The following is a 22,034-nucleotide window of genomic DNA, read 5'->3' as shown; positions in this document are numbered from 1 at the left end:
TAGTATTATAGCATTCGACCTGCAAAGCTGTACTAGAAATCCAGCAGGCTGTGCTCCCCCCAACTATGTTCTGTGTTTTGTCATATGCTACACTGTGACATTATCATTAGATCTGGAAACTGAATGTGAAAAATGACAGAATTCTAATGTGCAAAAAGCTTTACATAAAGGCTACTTGGAACAGAGGGATTTTTGGTACTCACCGTAAAATCTCTTTCTTGAAGCCTTCATTGGGGGACACATAACTATGGGTGTATGCTGCTGTCGCTATGAGGCTGACACTAGGCAAAAAAAAGGAAAATAGCTCCTCCTCAGCAGTATACACCCACCAACAGGCACAAAGTACCTCAGTTAGTGTTAAAGCAGTAGAAGCAACCAAAAACTCAACATATGTACCAACTCAACAACAAAGGCAAGCAGGCCCAGTAGCGGTACAAACAGTTAGGGAGGATGCTGTGTCCCCCAATGAAGGCTCCAAGAAAGATTTTACGTGAACACCAAAAAAGCCCTCTTCAGCGCTTCATTGGGGGACACAAGTAACCATGAGAAGTCCTAAAGCAGTCCCAAGGGTGGGAAACAAAAAGAATGCAAAGAAAAACAGTCTTGGGTCGGTCGGTGCACAACTGCCGCCTGCAACACTTTGCTTCCCAGGCCTGCATCAGACGAGGCTTAAGTATGAACCCAGTAAAACCTCGAAGGTGTGTAAAGATGACCAGGTTGCGGTCTTACAAATCTGTAAAGCCGAGGCCTAGTGATGAACTGCCCTGGAAGCTCCCAGCGCCAGGGTGGAATGAGCCCTAACCTCCGGAGAAGGCCGTTTGTCCTGAACACGGTATGCCTCCAATATCGCCGAACGAATCCAATGGCAATAGTGGACTTGGAAGCCCCTTTACGACGACCTTCAGAGATAACAGATAGGGCATTAGAGAGGTGACAGGAAGCAGTCCTTGAAAGGTAGACTCGGATAGCTCAAACCAGATCCAACTTGTGGAGGGACTTCTCCAGGGGATGAACTGGAGGGACAGAGACGGAAGGACAATTTCTTCATTAATGTGAAATGAAGAAAGCACCTTAGGCAAGAAGGAACGGGTCTGAGAACCGCCTTGTCCTGATGTAGAATCAGGAACAGAGAACGGCAGGACAATGCTGCCGACTCAGAAACTCTCCTGATGGATATAATGGCAACTTTCCATGACAGGAGAAAAGACAGAATGTCTTGAATGGGTTCAAAAGGAGCGCGCTGGAGTGCTCCAAGAACAAGGTTAAGATCCCATGGATCTATTGGAGGACGATAAGGAGGTCCCAGAACTCCCTGAAGGAAAGTTTTAACCTGAGAACGAGAAGCCATATTTAGTTGGAAAAGGACCGACAGTGCAGAAACGTGACCCTTAAGGGTACTAAGTCATAGACCAGAGTCAAGACCTGCTTGGAGAAAACCCAGGTTGAAGGGAAAAGGTCATACGGACAAAATTGTCCTCATTCCACCGAAAAAAGGCCCTCCGGCATCTGTGATAGATACGCGAGGATGGTGGTTTTCTTGCTCTAATCATGGTCTGGATGGCCTGATGGGAAAAACCAGCTTCCCTCAGGACTGCAGCCTCAACGGCCATGCCGTTAAACTCAAAGACTGAACTCTGGTGGAAGAGGGGGCCTTGTGAGATCTGGATGGTCTGGGAGCCTCCACGGAGAGTCCATGAGCATGTTCACCAGCTCCACGGTACCAGGCCCTTCTTGCCAGTCTGGAGCTACCAGGATTACGGGAATGCCTTCTGCCTTTTTCACGACTCTCGAAAACAAGGGGAGAGGCGTAAAAAGATAAGGCAGCTGGAATTGGGACCATGGGATTACCAGAAAATCGCAACCGATGGCTAGCGGATCCTGGGACCTGGCTACGTACTGAGGAACTTTGTGGTTCATCCAAGACACCATCAGGTCACCATCCGGTGTGCCCCATCTCTGGCATATCTGGTCGAAAACTGCGGGGATGAGAGACGACTTGCAAGATGCGAGATCCTGATGACTCAGAAAATCGGCTGCCCAATATTCCACCCAGGGAATGTGCACAGCTGATATGGCGGGAACATGACGCTTTGCCCATCGCAGAATCCTTGCTACCTCTGCCGTAACATGTTTGCTGCGAATCGAGTCCCGCCTTGATGGCTTATGTAAGCCACGGCAGTGGAGCTGTCCGACTGTATGCGGACCGGCTGGCCTGCAAGGAGGATCTGCCAGCAGCGAAGGGCAAAGAAAATTGCCCTGATCTCCAGGAGTTTGATGGGGAGAGCGGCTTCTTGGATGTTCCAGCGACCCTGCGCTGTGTGAAGAAAAAACGCTCACCAACCAAGGAGACTGGTGTCGGTGGTGATGATCTGCCACCGGAGAGGAAGAACTTTCCGCGCAGGACAGAGGCAGATAGCGTCCACCAGGTCAGGGACTGCCTCACCTTGAGAGGCAGAAATATGGACCGGTCCTCTTGTCACAAGCAGACAAGAGGGCCAGCTGAAAAGGATGGGTATGGAACTGGGCAAAAGGCATGGCTTCCAAGGCGGCAATCATCTTTCCCAGAACTCTCATGCAGGACTGAAGGGGGAGAAGAGCTGGTCGCTTTAAAGAGCGGATCCCCTGGTAGAGGGAGAGAAACTTCTCCTTTGGAAGGAAGACACGGGCTTGGACTGTGTTGAACCTCATGCCCAGAAAGTACAGGTGCTGTGATGGGTCAGGGAGGACTTCTCCCTGTTGACTATCCAGTCAAGATGGACCAGAGTGTCCAAGGTGATCTGAAGACTCTGCTTGCAGTCTCGGCGGGATGGCTCCTTGATCGTCCAAGTAAGGAATTATGAGAATCCCCTTGGAGCGAAGGATGGCCATGACCTTCGTGAATACTCTGGGGGCAGAGGCCAGGCCAATGAGAAGAGCCGCGAACTGATAGTGTTTCTCCTGAATCGCAAACCTTAGGTATCTCTGATGCTGAACACAAACAGGAATGAAGATAAGCATCCTGAATGTGTACAGAACAAAGAAATTCTCCTGGCTCCATGGAGGCGATTACCGAACGTAGGGACTCCATGCAAAATTCAAAATTGAATGGAGCAGTCTTTTCTTCGAAACTAAGAAAAGATTGGAGTAGAACCCTGAAAACCATTCGTTCCTGGGAACGGGTACGATTACTCCTGTTGCGTAGTAGGGAAGAGAAAGTCTGAAGAATCCCTAGGGCCTGAGATGGGAGTCTTTTCGGGCGAGACAGAAAGAAACGTCTTCCAGGTAAGGGGGGGTGGAAGGGGATGGAAAAGTCAATTTTGTAACCAGAAGTCGCTCTCTCTCTGACCCAGGCATCGTCGACCACCGATAACCATGCGTCCCGAGAGAGAAGAAGCCGGCCTCCCACCCTGGAGAGATTCCCGGGTGGGGAAGACCTGTCACGCCGAGGAGAACCTGTTTGCGCGGGACCCTGAAGGCTTGGAAGAACGACCCTTTGGTCGCCAGTGAGGAGCTGGTTAGTAGGACGGCTTCTTCCTTTCCGCTTGGGCGGAAGAGCGGTCCTGCTGGAAGTCCCTGAAGAAGAGAAGGGCCGACAGGAACGAAATTGAAGTGACCTTTTCCTATTAAAAGGAAGTTTAGGCTTGGACTAGTGAAGCGAGGTGCGCTTTTCCCACCAGTAGCATCTGAAATTATTTGATTCAGTTTGGACCCAAAAAGCCTAGAGCCTTGGAGGGCAAGGTTAGTGAGGGACTTTTTAGACGGTGGATCTGCATTACAAGCTTTCAACCAGAGAATACAGCGTATAGCAACAATGTTGCTGGTAGACCTAGCAGAACAACCGGCCGCATCCAAGGAGGCGTTCAGAAGATATTTGCCGACATGGGCAATCTGGTCTGCCAAATCTCCCATCTCATCCAGAGGCAGGGGGCAAAAATGGGGCAGAGCGAGGCACCAGCTGCTTCGAAGGCTGACTTAACCAAGGATTCAATCTGTCCATCTGTAGAGTCCTCAAGAGATGCACCATCCAGTAGAGACAAGACTGTCTACAAGACAGGCAAGAAAACGGAGGGTCCACATTAGGGGACTCTGCCCATCTACCAATGACGTCTGGGCTAAATGGATAGAGAACATTTAGCTGCTTCCTTCCTGGGAAGCGCTTTTCAGGGTGTTCCTAGTGTTTAGACATAATCGCTTCAAATTCCATGCGATTGGGAAAATTCCAGAAAGGATGTTTTACCCGTTTGAAGGAAACTGAGTGCTCATAAGCAGGTGTCTCGTCCTCCTTTAGGTTGAGTTTGGGTAATTGCCAAGATAAAGCTATTGAGCATATCCTGCATTTTTTAGGCCTGGTCCATATCGAACTCAGACTAGGAATAATAATATTCTTTATTTTTAAATAGTGCCAACATATTCCACAGCGCTTTACAGTTTGCACACATTATTATCGCTGGAGTACCCTGAGTAAACTCACGCACCCAACACGGGGAGAAAATACAAACCCGCATTTGACCCAAAAGCCGACTCCGAGCAGGGGGGCATGGGGTGAGGAATGCATCCTGGAGGATGCAGAGGGACCCGAAGAACTGATGGAGGAACTGGAAAGAGCCCGCAATTCTTTTGCTTAGTACCCGATCTGTCCCTGTGAAGGTCATGGTCAGGTGCAAGCAAATCACTGTGAGAGGCGTTCAGAGCACTGGTGGAGGTAGACAAATGTGGAAGTCGCTCCAGGACCTGGACTGTGATACTTTTCACTGTAAAGGCCCCGTCTCACATAGCGAGATCGCTAGCGAGATCGCTGCTGAGTCACAAGTTTTGTGACGCAACAGCGACCTCCATAGCGATCTCGCTATGTGTGACACGTACCAGCGATCAGGCCCCTGCTGCGAGATCGCTGGTCGTGTCGGAATGGCCTGGACCTTTTTTTGGTCGTTGAGGCCCCGCTGACATCGCTGAATCGGTGTGTGTGACACCGATCCAGCGATGTCTTCACTGGTAACCAGGGTAAACATCGGGTTACTAAGCGCAGGGCCGCGCTTAGTAACCCGATGTTTACCCTGGTTACCAGCGTAAATGTAAAAAAAAAACAAACAGTACATACTCGCCTTCTGATGTCCGTCAGGTCCCTTGCCGTCTGCTTCCTGCTCTCACTGACTGCCGGCCGTACAGTGAGAAGTGAGAGCACAGCAGTGACGTCACCGCTGCGCTCTGCTCTCAGTGTACGGCCGGATCTCAGTCAGAGCAGGAAGCAGACGGCAAGGGACCTGGACACCGAAAGGCGAGTATGTACTGTTTGTTTTTTTTGGTAACCAGGGTAAACATCGGGTTACTAAGCGCGGCCCTGCGCTTAGTAACCCGATGTTTACCCTGGTTACCCGGGTGCTGCAGGGGGACTTCGGCATCGTTGAAGACAGTTTCAACGATGCCGAAGTCGTTCCCCTGATCGTTGGTCGCTGGAGAGAGCGGTCTGTGTGACAGCTCCCCAGCGACCACACAGCGACTTACCAACGATCACGGCCAGGTCGTATCGCTGGTCGTGATCGTTGGTAAATCGCTTAGTGAGACGGGGCCTTTAAGTGGCAACAGCCCACTCAGGAGGGAGGGGTGTGCTCTCATTCCGGGCCTTACTGGGCTCCTGTGGGGCAGACATGGTGGAAGGGCTGCAGGACTGGCAGAAAGGAAAAGGCTGACCTGAAGACCACTTTCTTTTGCAGAGGGCACAGGCGTAATGAATCACAGTAGGCTTAGAGGGGGAAAAAAAAGAAGCCTCTCTAGTGTTGGGCATAAGTAGAGCCTTGGGAATACTGCTGAGGAGGATACCAAGAGAAATAGAGCAGAGCCTACCCAATGCCAACGACGACCAGCAGAAAAACTGTGGATGGCTGTGTCCCCCAGTGAACAGTGTGTCCGCAGGTCAGGTTCAGAAAGCGCTGGATATGGCAGTATAAAGAAGCTGATGTAGCCTCGGCTTGTGTCACCCATGTTTGATGCACTGCAGTCTGCCTGATAAAAGAGAAAGTATCCTATAGGTTGACTCAAAGGGGGTGTGAACAGCCAGGAAAGAGAAGCTCTGTCATAGAAGCGGAAAAAAAAAGCACCGAAGAGGCGCGTGCTGCGGGGGGGGGGGGGGTATGGTTTGGGCGTTCCCACGCTGAGAAAGAAGAGGCCTCCTATTGAATAGAAAGAGCATGTGATTCAAAAGCGCGATGGTGACTAGCCATAAAAAGGCAAGAAGTGGGCCAGCAAAAGGAGGGAGTGTGATCGCAAGCACAGAGACCGGCCATGGGAGAAATGACAGTGGGTGTGCTGGCTTGTCCCTTCTACTAACGCCGCCCTGTCTGGCAAGATGAAGAGACAGTGTTCCCAGGGAAGACGCCTGCAGCTGCAGAGGGAGACATACCTGTGCGGTGAGTCCCGGTCCCTCTGCATATCATGAGCCCTTGGTAAGGTGAGGGTTGCTGGAATTAGGGATCCTCCTTCCTGCACAGTCTCCATACGGAGCAGAAGACGGTGTCAACCCCTTACAAGGATGAAGGCCACCGCTGGTGACCAGTCTTCCTCCCAGCTGCCTAAGAGGAGACGGGTGGGGAAAAGGCAAGGACCGGCCACCAGGAATCACCCTAAAGCACCCATAAAGGTGACAGGAGATTAGGTCCCGCCTTGCGGGCCCAAGAGTGGGTGACACCACACTGCTCTCTCGATCGCATAAGTATGGGAAAAGAGGGTGAGAAAGTACATCCTGTTACCCTGAGAACAAAGTAACCTGAAAGACAAAGTGAAAAGATTAACCCCTTTACCCCCAAGGGTGGTTTGCACGTTAATGACGGGCCAATTTTACCTTTATGAGGTTATAACTCTGGAACGCTTCAACGGATCTTGGCGATTCTGACACTGTTTTCTCGTGACATATTGTGCTTCATGATAGAGGTAAAATTTCTTTGATATAACTTGCGTTTATATGTGGAAAAAACTGAAATTTGGCGAAAATTTTGAAAATTTCGCAATTTTCCAACTTTGAATTTTTATGCCCTTAAATCACAGACATATGTCACACAAAATACTTAATAGGTAACATTTCCCACATGTCTACTTTACATCAGCACAATTTAGGAACCATCATTTTTTTTTTGTTAGGGAGTTATAAGGGTTAAAAGTTGACCAGCAATTTCTCATTTTTACAACACCATTTTTTTTTTAGGGACCACATCTCATTTGAAGTCATTTTGAGGGGTCTATATGATAGAAAATACTCAAGTGTGACACCATTCTAAAAACTGCACCCCTCAAGGTGCTCAAAACCACATTCAAGAAGTTTATTAACCCTTCTGGTGCTTCACAGGAATTTTTGGAATGTTTAAATAAAAATTAACATTTAAATTTATTTTACACAAAATTTATTTCAGCTCCAATTTGTTTTATTTTACCAAGGGTAACAGGAGAAAATGGACCCCAAAAGTTGTTGTACAATTTGTGCGGAGTACGATGATACCCCATATGTGGGGGTAAACCACTGTTTGGGCGCACCGCAGAGCTCGGAAGGGAAGGAGCGCCATTTGACTTTTCAATGCAAAATTGACTGGAATTGAGATGGAACGCCATGTTGCGTTTGGAGAGCCCCTGATGTGCCTAAACATTGAAACCCCCCACAAGTGACACCATTTTGGAAAGTAGACCCCCTAAGGAACTTATCTAGATGTGTGGTGAGCACTTTGACCCACCAAGCGCTTCACAGAAGTTTATAATGCAGAGCCGTAAAAATAAAAAATCATTTTTTCACAAAAATTATCTTTTCGCCCCCAATTTTTTATTTTCCCAAGGGTAAGAAGAAATTAGACCACAAAAGTTGTTGTGCAATTTGTCCTGAGTACGCCGATACCCCATATGTGGGGGTAAATGACTGTTTGGGCGCATGGCAGAGCTCGGAAGGGAAGGAGTGCCATTTGACTTTTCAATGCAAAATTGACTGGAATTAAGATGGGACGCCATGTCGCGTTTGGAGAGCCCCTGATGTGCCTAAACATTAAACCCCCCCACAAGTGACACCATTTTGGAAAGTAGACCCCCTAAGGAACTTATCTAGATGTGTTTTGAGAGCTTTGACCCCCCAAGTGTTTCACTACAGTTTATAACGTAGAGCCGTGAAAATAAAAATTCTAACAAAAATTATTCTTTTAGCCCCCAGTTTTGTATTTTCCCAAGGGTAACAGGAGAAATTGGACCCCAAAAGTTGTTGTCCAATTTGTCCTGAGTATGCTGATACCCCATATGTGGGGGGGAACCACTGTTTGGGCGCATGGCAGAGCTCGGAAGGGAAGGAGCGCCATTTGGAATGCAGACTTAGATGGATTGGTCTGCAGGCGCCACGTTGCATTTGCAGAGCCCCTGATGTACCCAAACAGTAGAAATCCCCCACAAGTGACCCCATATTGGAAACTAGACCTCCCAAGGAACTTATCTAGATGTGTTGTGAGAACTTTGAACCCCCAAGTGTTTCACTACAGTTTACAACGCAGAGCCGTGAAAATAAAAAATCTTTTTTTTTCCCACAAAAATAATTTTTAGCCCAAATTTATATTTTCCCAAGGGTAACAAGAGAACTTGGACCCCAAAAGTTGTTGTCCAATTTGTCCCGAGTACGCTGATGCCCCATATGTTGGGGTAAACCCCTATTTGGGCGCACGGGAAAGCTCAGAAGGGAAGGAGCACTGTTTTACTTTTTCAATGCAGAATTGGTTGGAATTGAGATTGGACGCCATGTCGCGTTTGGAGAGCCCCTGATGTGCCTAAATAGTGGAAACTCCCCAATTCTAACTGAAACCCTAATCCAAACACACCCCTAGCCCTAATCCCAAAGGTAACCCTAACCACACCCCTAACCCTGACACACCCCTAACTCTAATCCCAACCGTAAATGTAATGCAAACCCTAACTTTAGCCCCAACCCTAACGGGAAAATGGAAATAAATATTTTTTTAATTTTTTTATTTTTCACTAAGGGGGTGATGAAGGGGGGGTTTGATTTACTTTTATAGCATTTTTTATAGCGGATTTTTATGATTGGCAGCCGTCACACACTAAAAGACGTTTTTTATAGCAAAAACGTTTTTGCGTCTCCACATTTTGAGACCTATAATTTTTCCATATTTTGGTCCACAGAGTCATGTGAGGTCTTGTTTTTTGCGGGACGAGTTTACGTTTTTATTGGTACTATTTTCGGACACGTGACAGTTTTTGATCGCTTTTTATTCCGATTTTTGTGAGGCAGAATGACAAAAAAACAGCTATTCATGAATTTCTTTTGGGGGAGGCGTTTATACCGTTCCACGTTTGGTAAAATTGATAAAGCAGTTTTATTCTTCGGGTCAGTACGATTACAGCGATACCTCATTTATATCATTTTTTAATGCTTTGGCGCTTTTATGCAATAAAAACTATTTTATAGAATAATTATTTTGGCATCGCTTTATTCTGAGGACTATAACTTTTTTCTTTGATGATGCTGTATGGCGGCTCGTTATTTGCAGGACAAGATGATGTTTTCAGCGGTACCATGGTTATTTATATCTGTCTTTTTGATCGCGTGTCATTCCACTTTTTGTTCGGCGGTATGATAATAAAGCGTTGCTTTTTGCCTCTTTTTTTACACATGTGGAAATTTTTTTTTTTACCTTGTCCCAGGGGGGGGGGGGGACATCACAGATCGCTGATCTGACAGTTCACACAGCACTCTGTCAGCTCACCTATCTGACTTACAGCACTGCAGGCTTACCAAGCGCCTGCTCTGAGCAGGCACTTGGTAAGCCAACTCCCGCCCTGCAGTACTGGATCCGGGCACCTGCAGCGAGGAGGTAAGAGACCCTCGCAGCAACGCGATCACATCGCGTTGCTCTGGGGGTCTCAGGGAAGCACGCAGGGAGCCCCCTCCCTGCGCGATGCTTCCCTGTACCGCCGACACACCGCGATCATGTTTGTGCCGGGGGTTAATGTGCCAGGGTCTGTCCGTGACCGCTCCTGGCACATAGTGCCGGATGTCAGCTGCAATAGTCAGCTGACACCCGGCCGCGATCCCCCCGTGAGCGCCGCCGATCGCGCTAGACGTACTATCCCGTCGGTGGTCATACGGGCCCACCTCGACGGGATAGTACATCCGATGTCAGAAAGGGGTTAATAAAAACACATAGGGAAAACCAGAAAATAATAAAATGCGGATGTGGGATAAGATCCAGGTCCACCTCCTACAGACACTAAGCTTAAACTGAGGTACTTTGTGCCTGTTGGTGGGTTTATAGAGGAGCTATTTTCCTTTTTGCCTAGTGTCAGCCTCCTAGCGACAGCAGCATACACCCATGGTTACTTGTGTCCCCCAATCAAGCGATAAAGAAAGTCATGTTCCTCACACTTTGGCTATGTGCAGATAAGAAAAGAAAAAATCTAGGTGATCAAAAGTACGAGTTTTCAAAGAAAAAAATTGCTTCGGGAAGCGATCCTTCTATGGGAAGTTTGGAAGAGATTTGAAGCATTTTAAATCTTTACATATGAACAAGACTGAATTAACATTGAAATGAATATGAAGAGTCTGTCAAGTGTTTTTTTGCCAATTTTTGGAGCAGATCCACTAAAGAAAACTTAAGAGTTTGTTTACAAGTAGCATCTCCCTTGTGTAAAGGGAAGCATCACTCAAAGGAGGTCACATAGCCTGTACTCAAGTCATTACCTGTAGGTCAGAGATCCTGCTATACGTTACTAATAAGAGGTCAGGATAGTACAAGTAAGAAGTCGTGCAGCCTGCACTCGGGGGTCTCACTAGCGGGAGCTCGCAGCCTGCACTCGGGGGTCTCACTAGCGGGAGCTCGCAGCCTGCACTCGGGGGTCTCACTAGCGGGAGCTCGCAGCCTGCACTCGGGGGTCTCACTAGCGGGAGCTCGCAGCCTGCACTCGGGGGTCTCACTAGCAGGAGCTCGCAGCCTGCACTCGGGGGTCTCACTAGCAGGAGCTCGCAGCCTGCACTCGGGGGTCTCACTAGCAGGAGCTCGCAGCCTGCACTCGGGGGTCTCACTAGCAGGAGCTCGCAGCCTGCACTCGGGGGTCTCACTAGCAGGAGCTCGCAGCCTGCACTCGGGGGTCTCACTAGCAGGAGCTCGCAGCCTGCACTCGGGGGTCTCACTAGCAGGAGCTCGCAGCCTGCACTCGGGGGTCTCACTAGCAGGAGCTCGCAGCCTGCACTCGGGGGTCTCACTAGCAGGAGCTCGCAGCCTGCACTCGGGGGTCTCACTAGCAGGAGCTCGCAGCCTGCACTCGGGGGTCTCACTAGCAGGAGCTCGCAGCCTGCACTCGGGGGTCTCACTAGCAGGAGCTCGCAGCCTGCACTCGGGGGTCTCACTAGCAGGAGCTCGCAGCCTGCACTCGGGGCCTCACTAGCAGGAGCTCGCAGCCTGCACTCGGGGGTCTCACTAGCAGGAGGTGGCAGCCTGCACTCGGGGCCTCACTAGCAGGAGGTGGCAGCCTGCACTCGGGGCCTCACTAGCAGGAGGTGGCAGCCTGCACTCGGGGCCTCACTAGCAGGAGCTCGCAGCCTGCACTCGGGGGTCTCACTAGCAGGAGCTCGCAGCCTGCACTCGGGGGTCTCACTAGCAGGAGCTCGCAGCCTGCACTCGGGGGTCTCACTAGCAGGAGCTCGCAGCCTGCACTCGGGGGTCTCACTAGCAGGAGCTCGCAGCCTGCACTCGGGGGTCTCACTAGCAGGAGCTCGCAGCCTGCACTCGGGGGTCTCACTAGCAGGAGCTCGCAGCCTGCACTCGGGGGTCTCACTAGCAGGAGCTCGCAGCCTGCACTCGGGGGTCTCACTAGCAGGAGCTCGCAGCCTGCACTCGGGGGTCTCACTAGCAGGAGCTCGCAGCCTGCACTCGGGGGTCTCACTAGCAGGAGCTCGCAGCCTGCACTCGGGGGTCTCACTAGCAGGAGCTCGCAGCCTGCACTCGGGGGTCTCACTAGCAGGAGCTCGCAGCCTGCACTCGGGGGTCTCACTAGCAGGAGCTCGCAGCCTGCACTCGGGGGTCTCACTAGCAGGAGCTCGCAGCCTGCACTCGGGGGTCTCACTAGCAGGAGCTCGCAGCCTGCACTCGGGGGTCTCACTAGCAGGAGCTCGCAGCCTGCACTCGGGGGTCTCACTAGCAGGAGCTCGCAGCCTGCACTCGGGGGTCTCACTAGCAGGAGCTCGCAGCCTGCACTCGGGGGTCTCACTAGCAGGAGCTCGCAGCCTGCACTCGGGGGTCTCACTAGCAGGAGCTCGCAGCCTGCACTCGGGGGTCTCACTAGCAGGAGCTCGCAGCCTGCACTCGGGGGTCTCACTAGCAGGAGCTCGCAGCCTGCACTCGGGGGTCTCACTAGCAGGAGCTCGCAGCCTGCACTCGGGGGTCTCACTAGCAGGAGCTCGCAGCCTGCACTCGGGGGTCTCACTAGCAGGAGCTCGCAGCCTGCACTCGGGGGTCTCACTAGCAGGAGCTCGCAGCCTGCACTCGGGGGTCTCACTAGCAGGAGCTCGCAGCCTGCACTCGGGGGTCTCACTAGCAGGAGCTCGCAGCCTGCACTCGGGGCCTCACTAGCAGGAGCTCGCAGCCTGCACTCGGGGGTCTCACTAGCAGGAGGTGGCAGCCTGCACTCGGGGGTCTCACTAGCAGGAGCTCGCAGCCTGCACTCGGGGGTCTCACTAGCAGGAGCTCGCAGCCTGCACTCGGGGGTCTCACTAGCAGGAGCTCGCAGCCTGCACTCGGGGCCTCACTAGCAGGAGCTCGCAGCCTGCACTCGGGGGTCTCACTAGCAGGAGGTGGCAGCCTGCACTCGGGGCCTCACTAGTAGGAGGTGGCAGCCTGCACTCGGGGCCTCACTAGCAGGAGGTGGCAGCCTGCACTCGGGGCCTCACTAGCAGAAGCTCGGGGCCTCACTGGTAGGAGGCAGCCTGCACTCAGTACTTTCTCCAGTCCTCTCGCTACATTCCCAGCTACAACAATGGTATAATCCGGGCTGCACCTCGCCCTGCGCCTTCCCGGGCCTCCAGCCCTCCCTTCCCTCCAGGGTGACTCATCCTCTTCCCTGTTGTGCTCAGTCACCAGGCGCGCCCTCTGCTGCCCTGAGCCTGCCGGCTGTTAGCTGGCTGGGATGTCACTCACCGTGCTGAGGGCGGGGCCGGTGCTGAGTGTACGGGGAGCTGCAGTGTGCACGGTGGGGACTGGGGACGTGTGCAGCAGCGCCACATAGCGGCCTCCGGTACCGCTTCCTGTCCGGCTCTGCTGACCCTGATCGCGGCCCCGGAGCCTGTCCCTACCTCGCGCAGCCCAGAGAGCTTCAGTCCGGGAACATGAAGGTGACGGTGGATTTCGAGGAGTGCCTGAAGGACTCGCCCCGGTTTAGGTAACGTGGGACTTCTGTGCTGTGCGTGTATTACTGGGGGCATGGGACTCTGAAAGTGGGGGAAAGTATCCTGAACAGCGTCCCTGCACAGGATCCCTGATGTACAAGCTGCGACTTGTAGTACTACAGCTGCCATAGGTCACCGCTGAGGGCATGGTATGGGGGCTGGAAGGGGTATAGTATTGGGAGCTGGAGGGGGTATAGTATGGGGATTGGAGGTGACCTGGTACTGGGGGGCTGGAGGGGATATGGTATGGGGGGCTGGAGGGGATATGGTATGGGGGGCTGGAGGGGATATGGTATGGGGGGCTGGAGGGGATATAGTATGGGGGGCTGGAGGGGATATAGTATGGGGGGCTGGAGGGGATATAGTATGGGGGGCTGGAGGGGATATAGTATGGGGGGCTGGAGGGGGGGTATGGTATTGGGGGCTTGAGGGGGTATAGTATGGGGGTTGGAGGTGGCATGGTACAGGGGGCTGGAGGAAGTGTATGGGGGACTGGGGGGCATGGAGCTGGAGGAAGCATGCGGGGGGGCATGGTACGGGGAGCTGGCCACAACACTTGTCTTTTTCCACCTATAAAGGAGTCGTAGCTGTGAGCGGTGAGGGCTAGTGGTGGCCGAGCGCAGACGCCGGAGGCCATCGGATGGCTGACTGTGGGGCTTGTACGCTCTGCTGCTTTGTACATTGGCTATAAGTTTGTGTTATTCGTCACGTTCCCTCTCTGCCTATTATGTCCCTGTGAGGACGGTGCAGAAGGAAACCATCTATCGTCCTGTGTAATCACTGACATGGGTAGCTGGTAAAAATAAGGAAACTCCTGGTCCCCGGAAGTTCCCATCCGCAGCCAATCAGAGGGCGGACTGATGTTGGAATGAGCTTTGCTTTCGATCTCTGATTTGTACTGACATACTATAGTGGGCACCTTGTGTGCTCCCACCGGCCGGGGGCTTCTGGGCACAGCGGGGCAGATCTGACCCTCACCGAATGGAATCATTGTGGAATTTCTCATTTTTACCTGTGACATTTGATACATTGTTAAGATATTCTTCCAAAGATTCTGTGTCATGTGATCTGCAGGCAGGGTGCATAGAGTGCAGGAGCTGATCAGTCTGTGACTTGTATTCCCTGAAGCCCCCGGTGTTTGTGCACATGTCCAGCGGGCGGTCCCAGCGGTGACTGACAGGCTTCTCTAGAGAGCTGCATTTATATCATTAACAAACGTTCCTAAAAATGCTCCTTCATGATAATCCTTCAGTTTAACCAGGCTGCCGATCACCAGATAAAAGAACAAAACGCTTGTTCATTGGGTGAGATCATCCTTTGTGCGTTCTCGCTGGTGCATCTCCTGTGTAAGGAGGGCTCGCACCGCCGATGAGCTATGGCCGCCAATGTGCACTGAGCGATCTCCTGCAGATCTATAGAGATCTCCTACAGATCTCTGGCAGATCGCTCAGTGCACACCATTTACTACAGTCTGCCTGTGTAAGTAGGCAATTATCCAACCACCGATGGATTACATTTACACTCTGCAGTCTTTTAGTGCTGCTAGTTGATACGTTTACATAGAATCTGACTGTGCATGCATAGGTACCTGTCAATCACTGAGTAGGACCGCCCACTGGATTCTTGTATGCAAGCACCAATGATTTGAATGAGTAAAATACAAGATATCCAGAATAATTTCCCACTATACATTATATTGCTCTGCTTCTCCTTTTCTATACTGTGCTGCCCACAGATCAGTCTGTATGTACATAATGGTGGTTTCCCTTTAAAAAGTCAGTTTCCTGTGGTGGTCTTCTGCTTGCGTCCTGAATAATGGGAGCGGGCAGTAAGGCTTCTGTACACATTAGATTGCTGCCAGCCAAATGCTTCTATACCCAACAGCTATCTCAGTGGGAGGATGGGAGTAAGCCAATGCCAGACACCTGTGGGAACAGCTTACGTCCCATGTAGTAGATTTATCTGCTTTTGAGCTTTCTTTTTCCCCAACATCTGCCTTTGGGGAGAGTCAGGTGGCCTCTGCACCCATTAGACTAAAAACAGGCCACCCTGCAGATATTGATGCGATCTGAGGACAATCTATTGTGTATAGGGGCCTCCATGTCTCCCTCAATACATGGTGGGGGAGAGAAGGATCGGACACTGAATTTTTATACCCAACCCTATTAATCCCCTAGTAGATAAGTGGCGTCTGGCAGCGGCTTTCTGTGAATGTTCATGTGTGTGGCCGAACACTCTTTTGTATGTGCATGGCCAGCTTTGGATTGCTGGCTGGGTCAGCGAGTAAGCATCTATTATGTGTATCACCAGCTCAAACCGCTGCCTGATTCTTCTGATGGCTGATTATTGCCCCTGAGAACTGTAGAACGAGGCATGGTAACGCTCACCATGATCGATGTTGCTTCTCCATGATAAGTGTTGTAAGGGAAAGTCCATGTAGAAGTCAACAAACTCTCTGGGCTTGTCCCACATGAGTTGCGTGTACATGGCCATCATTAAGGTCATTCTTCCAGTCTGAAATGGTCACCGCTGGTTTACTCGATAGGTAGTGATTTTTACACTCCTCTCCTGGATGAGCCGCTTATGTACTCTGCTCTTCCTTGGTTCACTTGAATGGGTTGTGCCTCAGTTAGATATGGAGCGGATGGTGGTCTGCAGGAGAAAGGCTAAAGGATCCTCGGACACTTTCTTACTGACATCAGTAAAGGTCACAGAGTTTGGACCTTCAGCCAATCCTATGTTCTGGCATACCCTACTAATATGTCTCACAACTAACAGTTCACAATACCCCTCTAATGTATGCATTGTGTAGCAGAGCTGAGTTATCATCTGACTCTTGGCACAATTTATCTCTGTCTTATTTGTGTTTGTCCAACTACATCCCCGTCTCTGTTGCATTTTTTACTTTTACGCCGTGAGAAGGGAAACTCTTCAAAGATGCTTATGTAATGAAGGAAGGAAATGCGTCTGTATATATTTCAGTGGTGGTCCACCCTAGACTGCGTCCTGAGGGGTCTTGTGTATGCTGGGGCTTCTGGCACTGAGGCTGACCTCACCCTTAGTTGTTAGTAATGCTGTAATGTCTATTGTCTGTACAAGTCCCCTCTATAAGTTGTAAAGCGCTGCGGAATATGTTGGCGCTATATAAATAAAATAATTATTATTATTATAGTAAGGCTCAGCTGGAAGGTCTGTAGTCCCTGAAGCCATTATTAGCCGCATTGGGCCTTCTGGCCGCAGAAAACCACCTCAGTTACATCATTTGCTCATTTTGCTTGTTAATGCGATTCTGAGTTCAGGAAGCAAAAACACTGTGTAAGGCTAAGTTCACACTAGCGTTGTGCGCCGCTGCGTCGACGACGCAACGCACAACGCACGCAAAAACGCGGCAAAACGCACGCAAAAACGCTGCGTTTTGCGACGCATGCGTCGTTTTTTGCCGAAAATCGGACGCAAGAAAAATGCAACTTGTTGCGTTTTTTTGGTCCGACGCTTGCGGCAAAAAAGACGCATGTGTGGCACAACGCAACAAAAAAAACCGCATGCGTCCCCCATGTTAAGTATAGGGGGCGCATGACGCATGCGTCGCCGCTGCGTCGCTGACGCAAACCCGACGCACATTAGCTTAACGCTAATGTGAACGTAGCCTTAATGGTGTGTTTCACTGTGGCTTAATCTTTCATCACTGAACACAGCCACATGGGTCACACGTCATTGGGGTTACTGGGCGCCTCTACTAATCTTCCATGGCATCGCATTGTGATTGTCGCAAACGTTTCCAAATGTGTTGGTTTTCTATCATTGGTTACAAGTTGCATGTGAATCCTTTGCCATACACATTTTTGCGACTGCATTTTGCCTGCGATTTGGGTGATCTGTTACTGCAAAATTACAGACTCAAAATACTCGCAGTGTAGCCACAGGCTAAGGCCTCATTCAGACGTTTGTGAGTCACGTACGTGCTCTTGGGTTTTTCATGCTTAGAACATATACCCATACGAGACTGTGGGGCTGTCCACATGCAGTAGTGGTCCCAAAAAATGACACATGAATGTTTTGATCAGAGTCATGGATTAAAATTACTAATATAATTGTATGGGTCCATGAAAATCACAGAGCACACACGCATGGCATCAGTGTTTTGTCCGTGTGCTGCCCGTGATTAACATGGCAAAGGACAGGAGAAGCTTTCCAATTTGTTTTCATCCGTGAACAATCACAAAACACTGATGGTAAAAACTGACCAAGCATTGATGTACCGTATATACCTGAGCCAGCGGCGACTTCGGCACCTGGCCCCCCGTAGCACGCCGGTGTCCCCGCCTGCTCAGGACACGGCACATGGCCAGGTGAGTGTGTCATATTTTTTTTTTTAATCGCAGCAGCATACGGGGCATATTATTCTATGGAGCATCTTATGGGGCAATCAACCGTTATGGAGCAGCATATGCGGCATATTATTCTAATGAGCATCTTATGGGGCCATCAACTTTTATGGAGCATTATGGGGCATATTATTCTATGGAGCATCTTATGGAGCCATCATTAACCTTTTATGCAGCATTATATGGGGCATATTTTAATATGGAGCATCTTATGGGGTCATTATTAACCTTTGTGCAGCATTATGGGGCATATTTTTTGTATGGAGCATCTTATGGGGGCCCATTATGAACTGTATGGAGCATTATATGGGGCTCCTGATTCAATATGGATATTCAAAAACATTTAACCTACTGATGTCTCAACTAATTTTACTTTTATTGGTATCTATTTTTATTTTTGAAATTTACCAGTAGCTGCTTCATTTCCCACCCTAGGCTTATACTCAAGTCAATATGTTTTCCCAGTTTTTTGTTTTTTTGTGGCAAAATTAGGGGTCTTGGCTTATACTCAAGTGTATATACGGTAACTTGGATCCAAAACATGAATGAACAATTCTGAGTGTCGCCCCGAGTAGGGTTGAGCGACCTTTACATTTATAGGATCGGGTCGGGTTTCACGAAACGCGACTTTTTCAAAAGTCGGGTCGAGTGAAATCGGCCGATCCTATAAAAAAGTCGGGGTCGGCCGAAACTCGAAACCCAATGCAGTGCATTGGGTTTCCAATGGTTCCCAGGGTCTGAAGGAGCGGAAACTCTCCTTCAGGCCCTGGGATCCATATTTAAGTGTAAAATAAAGAATTAAAATAAAAAATATCGCCATACTTACCATCTGATGCGCCCTGGTACTAAGCGGGAACCTTCCTTCCTTAGAATCAGCCTTCCAGGACCTTGCGGTGACGTCGCGGCTTGTGATTGGTCGCGCGGCCGCCCATGTGACCGCTCGCGCGACCAATCACAAGCCGCGACGTCACCGTGACGTCACCGAGGGTCCTGGAAGGGCTGATTCTTAGGAAGGAAGGCTGCCGGAAAGAAGCCGAGGGTGAGTATATTCCTATTAGGTATATACTCGCCCTCGGACGCGCCCTGCTTCTTTCCGGCAGCCTTCCTTCCTAAGAATCAGCCCTTCCAGGACCCTCGGTGACGTCGCGGCTTGTGATTGGTCGCGCGAGCGGTCACATGGGCGGCCGCGCGACCAATCACAAGCCGCGACGTCACCGCAAGGTCCTGGAAGGCTGATTCTAAGGAAGGAAGGTTCCCGCTTAGTACCAGGGCGCATCAGATGGTAAGTATAGCGATATTTTTTATTTTAATTCTTTATTTTACACTTAAATCTGAATTCCGATACCAATTCCCGATATCTTAAACATCGGGAATCGGTATCGGAATTCCGATTCCAGATTCAGAAGATCGCCGACTTCATGGCCGACCCCACACAGGGGTCGGGTCAGGTTTCATGAAACCCGACTTTGCCAAAAGTCGGCGACTTCTGAAAATTGCCGACCCGTTTCGCTCAACCCTAGCCCCGAGTGTCGCCCCGAGTGTCGCCCCGAGTGTCGCCCCGAGTGTCGCCCCGAGTGTCGCCCCGAGTGTCGCCCCGAGTGTCGCCCCGAGTGTCGCCCCGAGTGTCGCCCCGAGTGTCGCCCCGAGTGTCTTGAACATACTGAATGCTGGATACAGACATGGTTTGTATATTGTCTAGTCATCTACTGATCCTCGGTTACACTTCCCACTTTTAGAAGCAGTGTAGGTTTTCTCCATTTTTGAGACTGCTGATGGCATTTTTTTTTGAATTCTCTGTAACGGAAGTGAAAACCTGACTATAAGAAAATGTAACAGTGTTTTAATGAAAATCCATGTTGCTCAGTAAAATGCAAATCTAAGGCCTGGTGACCACGATCCGGAACTAGCAGCACTTTGGTCAAAGTGCATGTTCGTTGGGTCCAAAGCGCTGCCGTCCATTGAACGCAGGTAAATCAGCATGTGATCACTGAATTGTGGGGATTCACCACATCCAATACATTGCATGGGTGAAATTTCTCTTGCAGAGACCAGATAAATAGACATACTGCAGTGTGGAAAGACGCATCGTGAACATGGGATTTCTAGAAACGCCATCCACTATGCCGGAACATCTGGCCGCTGCTGGTTTGACGCTGCATAAATACGCAGCAGTTCCTGATTGTGAGCACATACCAAGGCTTGTTTGTTTTTGAGCTGTTTTCGTGTGATGCTGTATGTGCAAAAGGAAAGCTTTGAACCATAAGCCCAAAGATCTTCTAATCCATTTCTGTGGCTGTCTGATCTGGTCAGAGCTGTATCAGGAAGTAAAACCGCTCTGTAAGGTCTGCTTCACACCACGTTTTTGTGGTCTACGTGACATATCCGCTTGTACTGTAAAAATAGTATTTACTTGGATACATTTGTTTTAACATGGGTTTTCCCCATTATATTCCATTACAAATTGGAAACCATATAATGTACATTTGTGTTTATTACAGGTTTTTTTCTTTTCTAAAAAGCAAAACAAAAATGTTGGAAAAACTGATCGATTTTTTTTTTTTAAGCACTGCACACTATGGAAGACGGATGTAAACATATTGGAATATGTTAGCATCCATTATTTCATCCGTTTATCATGTTTTTTTTCCCAGAAAACAAGTCGCATAATGCGATATGCCGTGAATATCTGATAGAAGCGCGCCTCACCTGTAGGTCTCACAATAAGATTAAGAACAGCTTATTTAGCTTTTTTCAAAATTCCCTTATGTGTAAGCAATAAGAGCCCTGCACATGTGACCAACTCTCCATTCACAGTGCCCACGAGGCCGGGGTTGGAGAACCCTATTCTAGAGAGATAGGAGTCCAAAAAGTGAAACTATATCTATCAGGTTTATGGCACGCCCCATTACAAATTGCTTCACATTGTAGAGCTTAGGTGAATTGAGACACACTAGTTGGTGGGAAAGATGGACCTAGCCTTTAACCCCTTCATGACCTTTGGACTTTCCGTTTTCCCGTGTTCGTTTTTCACTCCCCTCCTTCCCAGAGCCATAACTTTTTTATTTTTCCGTCAATTTGGCCATGTGAGGGCTTATTTTTTGCGGGACGAGTTGTACTATTGAACGACATCATTGGTTTTACCATGTCGTGTACTAGAAAACGGGGAAAAAATTCCAAGTGTGGTGAAATTGCAAAAAAAGTGCAGTCCCACACTTGTTTTTTGTTTGGCTTTTTTGCTAGGTTCACTAAATGCTAACTGACCTGCCATTATGATTCTCCAGGTCATTACGAGTTCATAGACACCTAACATGACTAGGTTATTTTTCACCTAAGTGGTGAAAAAAAATTCCAAACTTTGCAAAAAAAAAAAAAAAATGCGCCATTTTCCGATACTCGTAGCGTCTTCATTTTTCGTGATCTGGGGTCAGGTGAGGGCTTATTTTTTGCGTGCCGAACTGGCGTTTTTAATGATACCATTTTGGTGCAGATACCTTCTTTTGATCGCCCGTTACTGCATTTTAATGCAATGTCGCGGCGACCAAAAAAACGTAATTCTGGCGTTTCTAATTTTTTTCTCGTTACGCCATTTAGCGATCAGGTTAATGCTTTTTTTTGATAGATCGGGCGATTCTGAACGCGGCGATACCAAATATGTGTAGGTTTGATTTTTTTTTTAATTGATTTATTTTGATTGGGGCGAAAGGGGGGTGATTTAAACTTTTGTATTTTTTTTTATTTTTTTTCACATTTTTTTTAACTTTTTTTTTTAACTTTTGCCATGCTTCAATAGCCTCCATGGGAGGCTAGAAGCAGGCACAGCACGATTGGCTCTGCTACATAACAGCGATCATCAGATTGCTGCTATGTAGCAGAAATTCAGGTGTGCTGTGAGCGCCGACCACAGGGTGGCGCTCACAGCTACCGGCGATCAGTAACCATAGAGGTCTCAAGGACCTCTATGGTTACCATTCTAAAGCATCGCCGACCTCCGATCATGTGACGGGGGTCGGCGATGTCATTTCCGGCCGCCCGGCCGGATGCGGTAGTTAAATGCCGCTGTCTGCGTTTGACAGCGGCATTTAACTAGTTAATAGCGGCGGGTGAATTGCCCGCCGCTATTGCGGGCACATGTCAGCTGTTCAAAACAGCTGTCATGTCCCGGCTTTGATGCGGGCTCACCGCGGAGCCCTGCATCAAAGCAGGGGAACTGACCTCGGACGTTCTATCCCGTCCGAGGTCAGTAAGGGGTTAAAGAGAAT

At 49.6% G+C, this 22,034-nt stretch overlaps 1 protein-coding gene across 2 annotated transcripts in view; it reads left to right on the top strand.

The window, feature by feature from the left end:
- The first annotated feature begins 13,083 nt into the window (after positions 1-13,083).
- ACAP2 (ArfGAP with coiled-coil, ankyrin repeat and PH domains 2) overlaps positions 13,084-22,034 on the top strand; it is a 136,145-nt gene continuing 127,194 nt past the window's right edge. The window contains exon 1 of one of the 2 annotated variants that reach the window (XM_077290367.1): positions 13,084-13,383. In XM_077290367.1, the coding sequence (XP_077146482.1) occupies positions 13,331-13,383 (53 nt within the window). In that variant the 5' untranslated portion in view covers positions 13,084-13,330. The remainder of the gene's footprint in view (positions 13,384-22,034) is intronic. The other variant, XM_077290366.1, reaches the window with a different exon arrangement.

The sequence above is a fragment of the Ranitomeya variabilis genome, chromosome 2, assembly GCF_051348905.1.
Source record: "Ranitomeya variabilis isolate aRanVar5 chromosome 2, aRanVar5.hap1, whole genome shotgun sequence".
Classification (NCBI taxonomy): domain Eukaryota; kingdom Metazoa; phylum Chordata; class Amphibia; order Anura; family Dendrobatidae; genus Ranitomeya; species Ranitomeya variabilis.
Note: the sequence above shows the minus strand (reverse complement) of the source record. Positions and strands in the feature narration are given on the sequence as shown.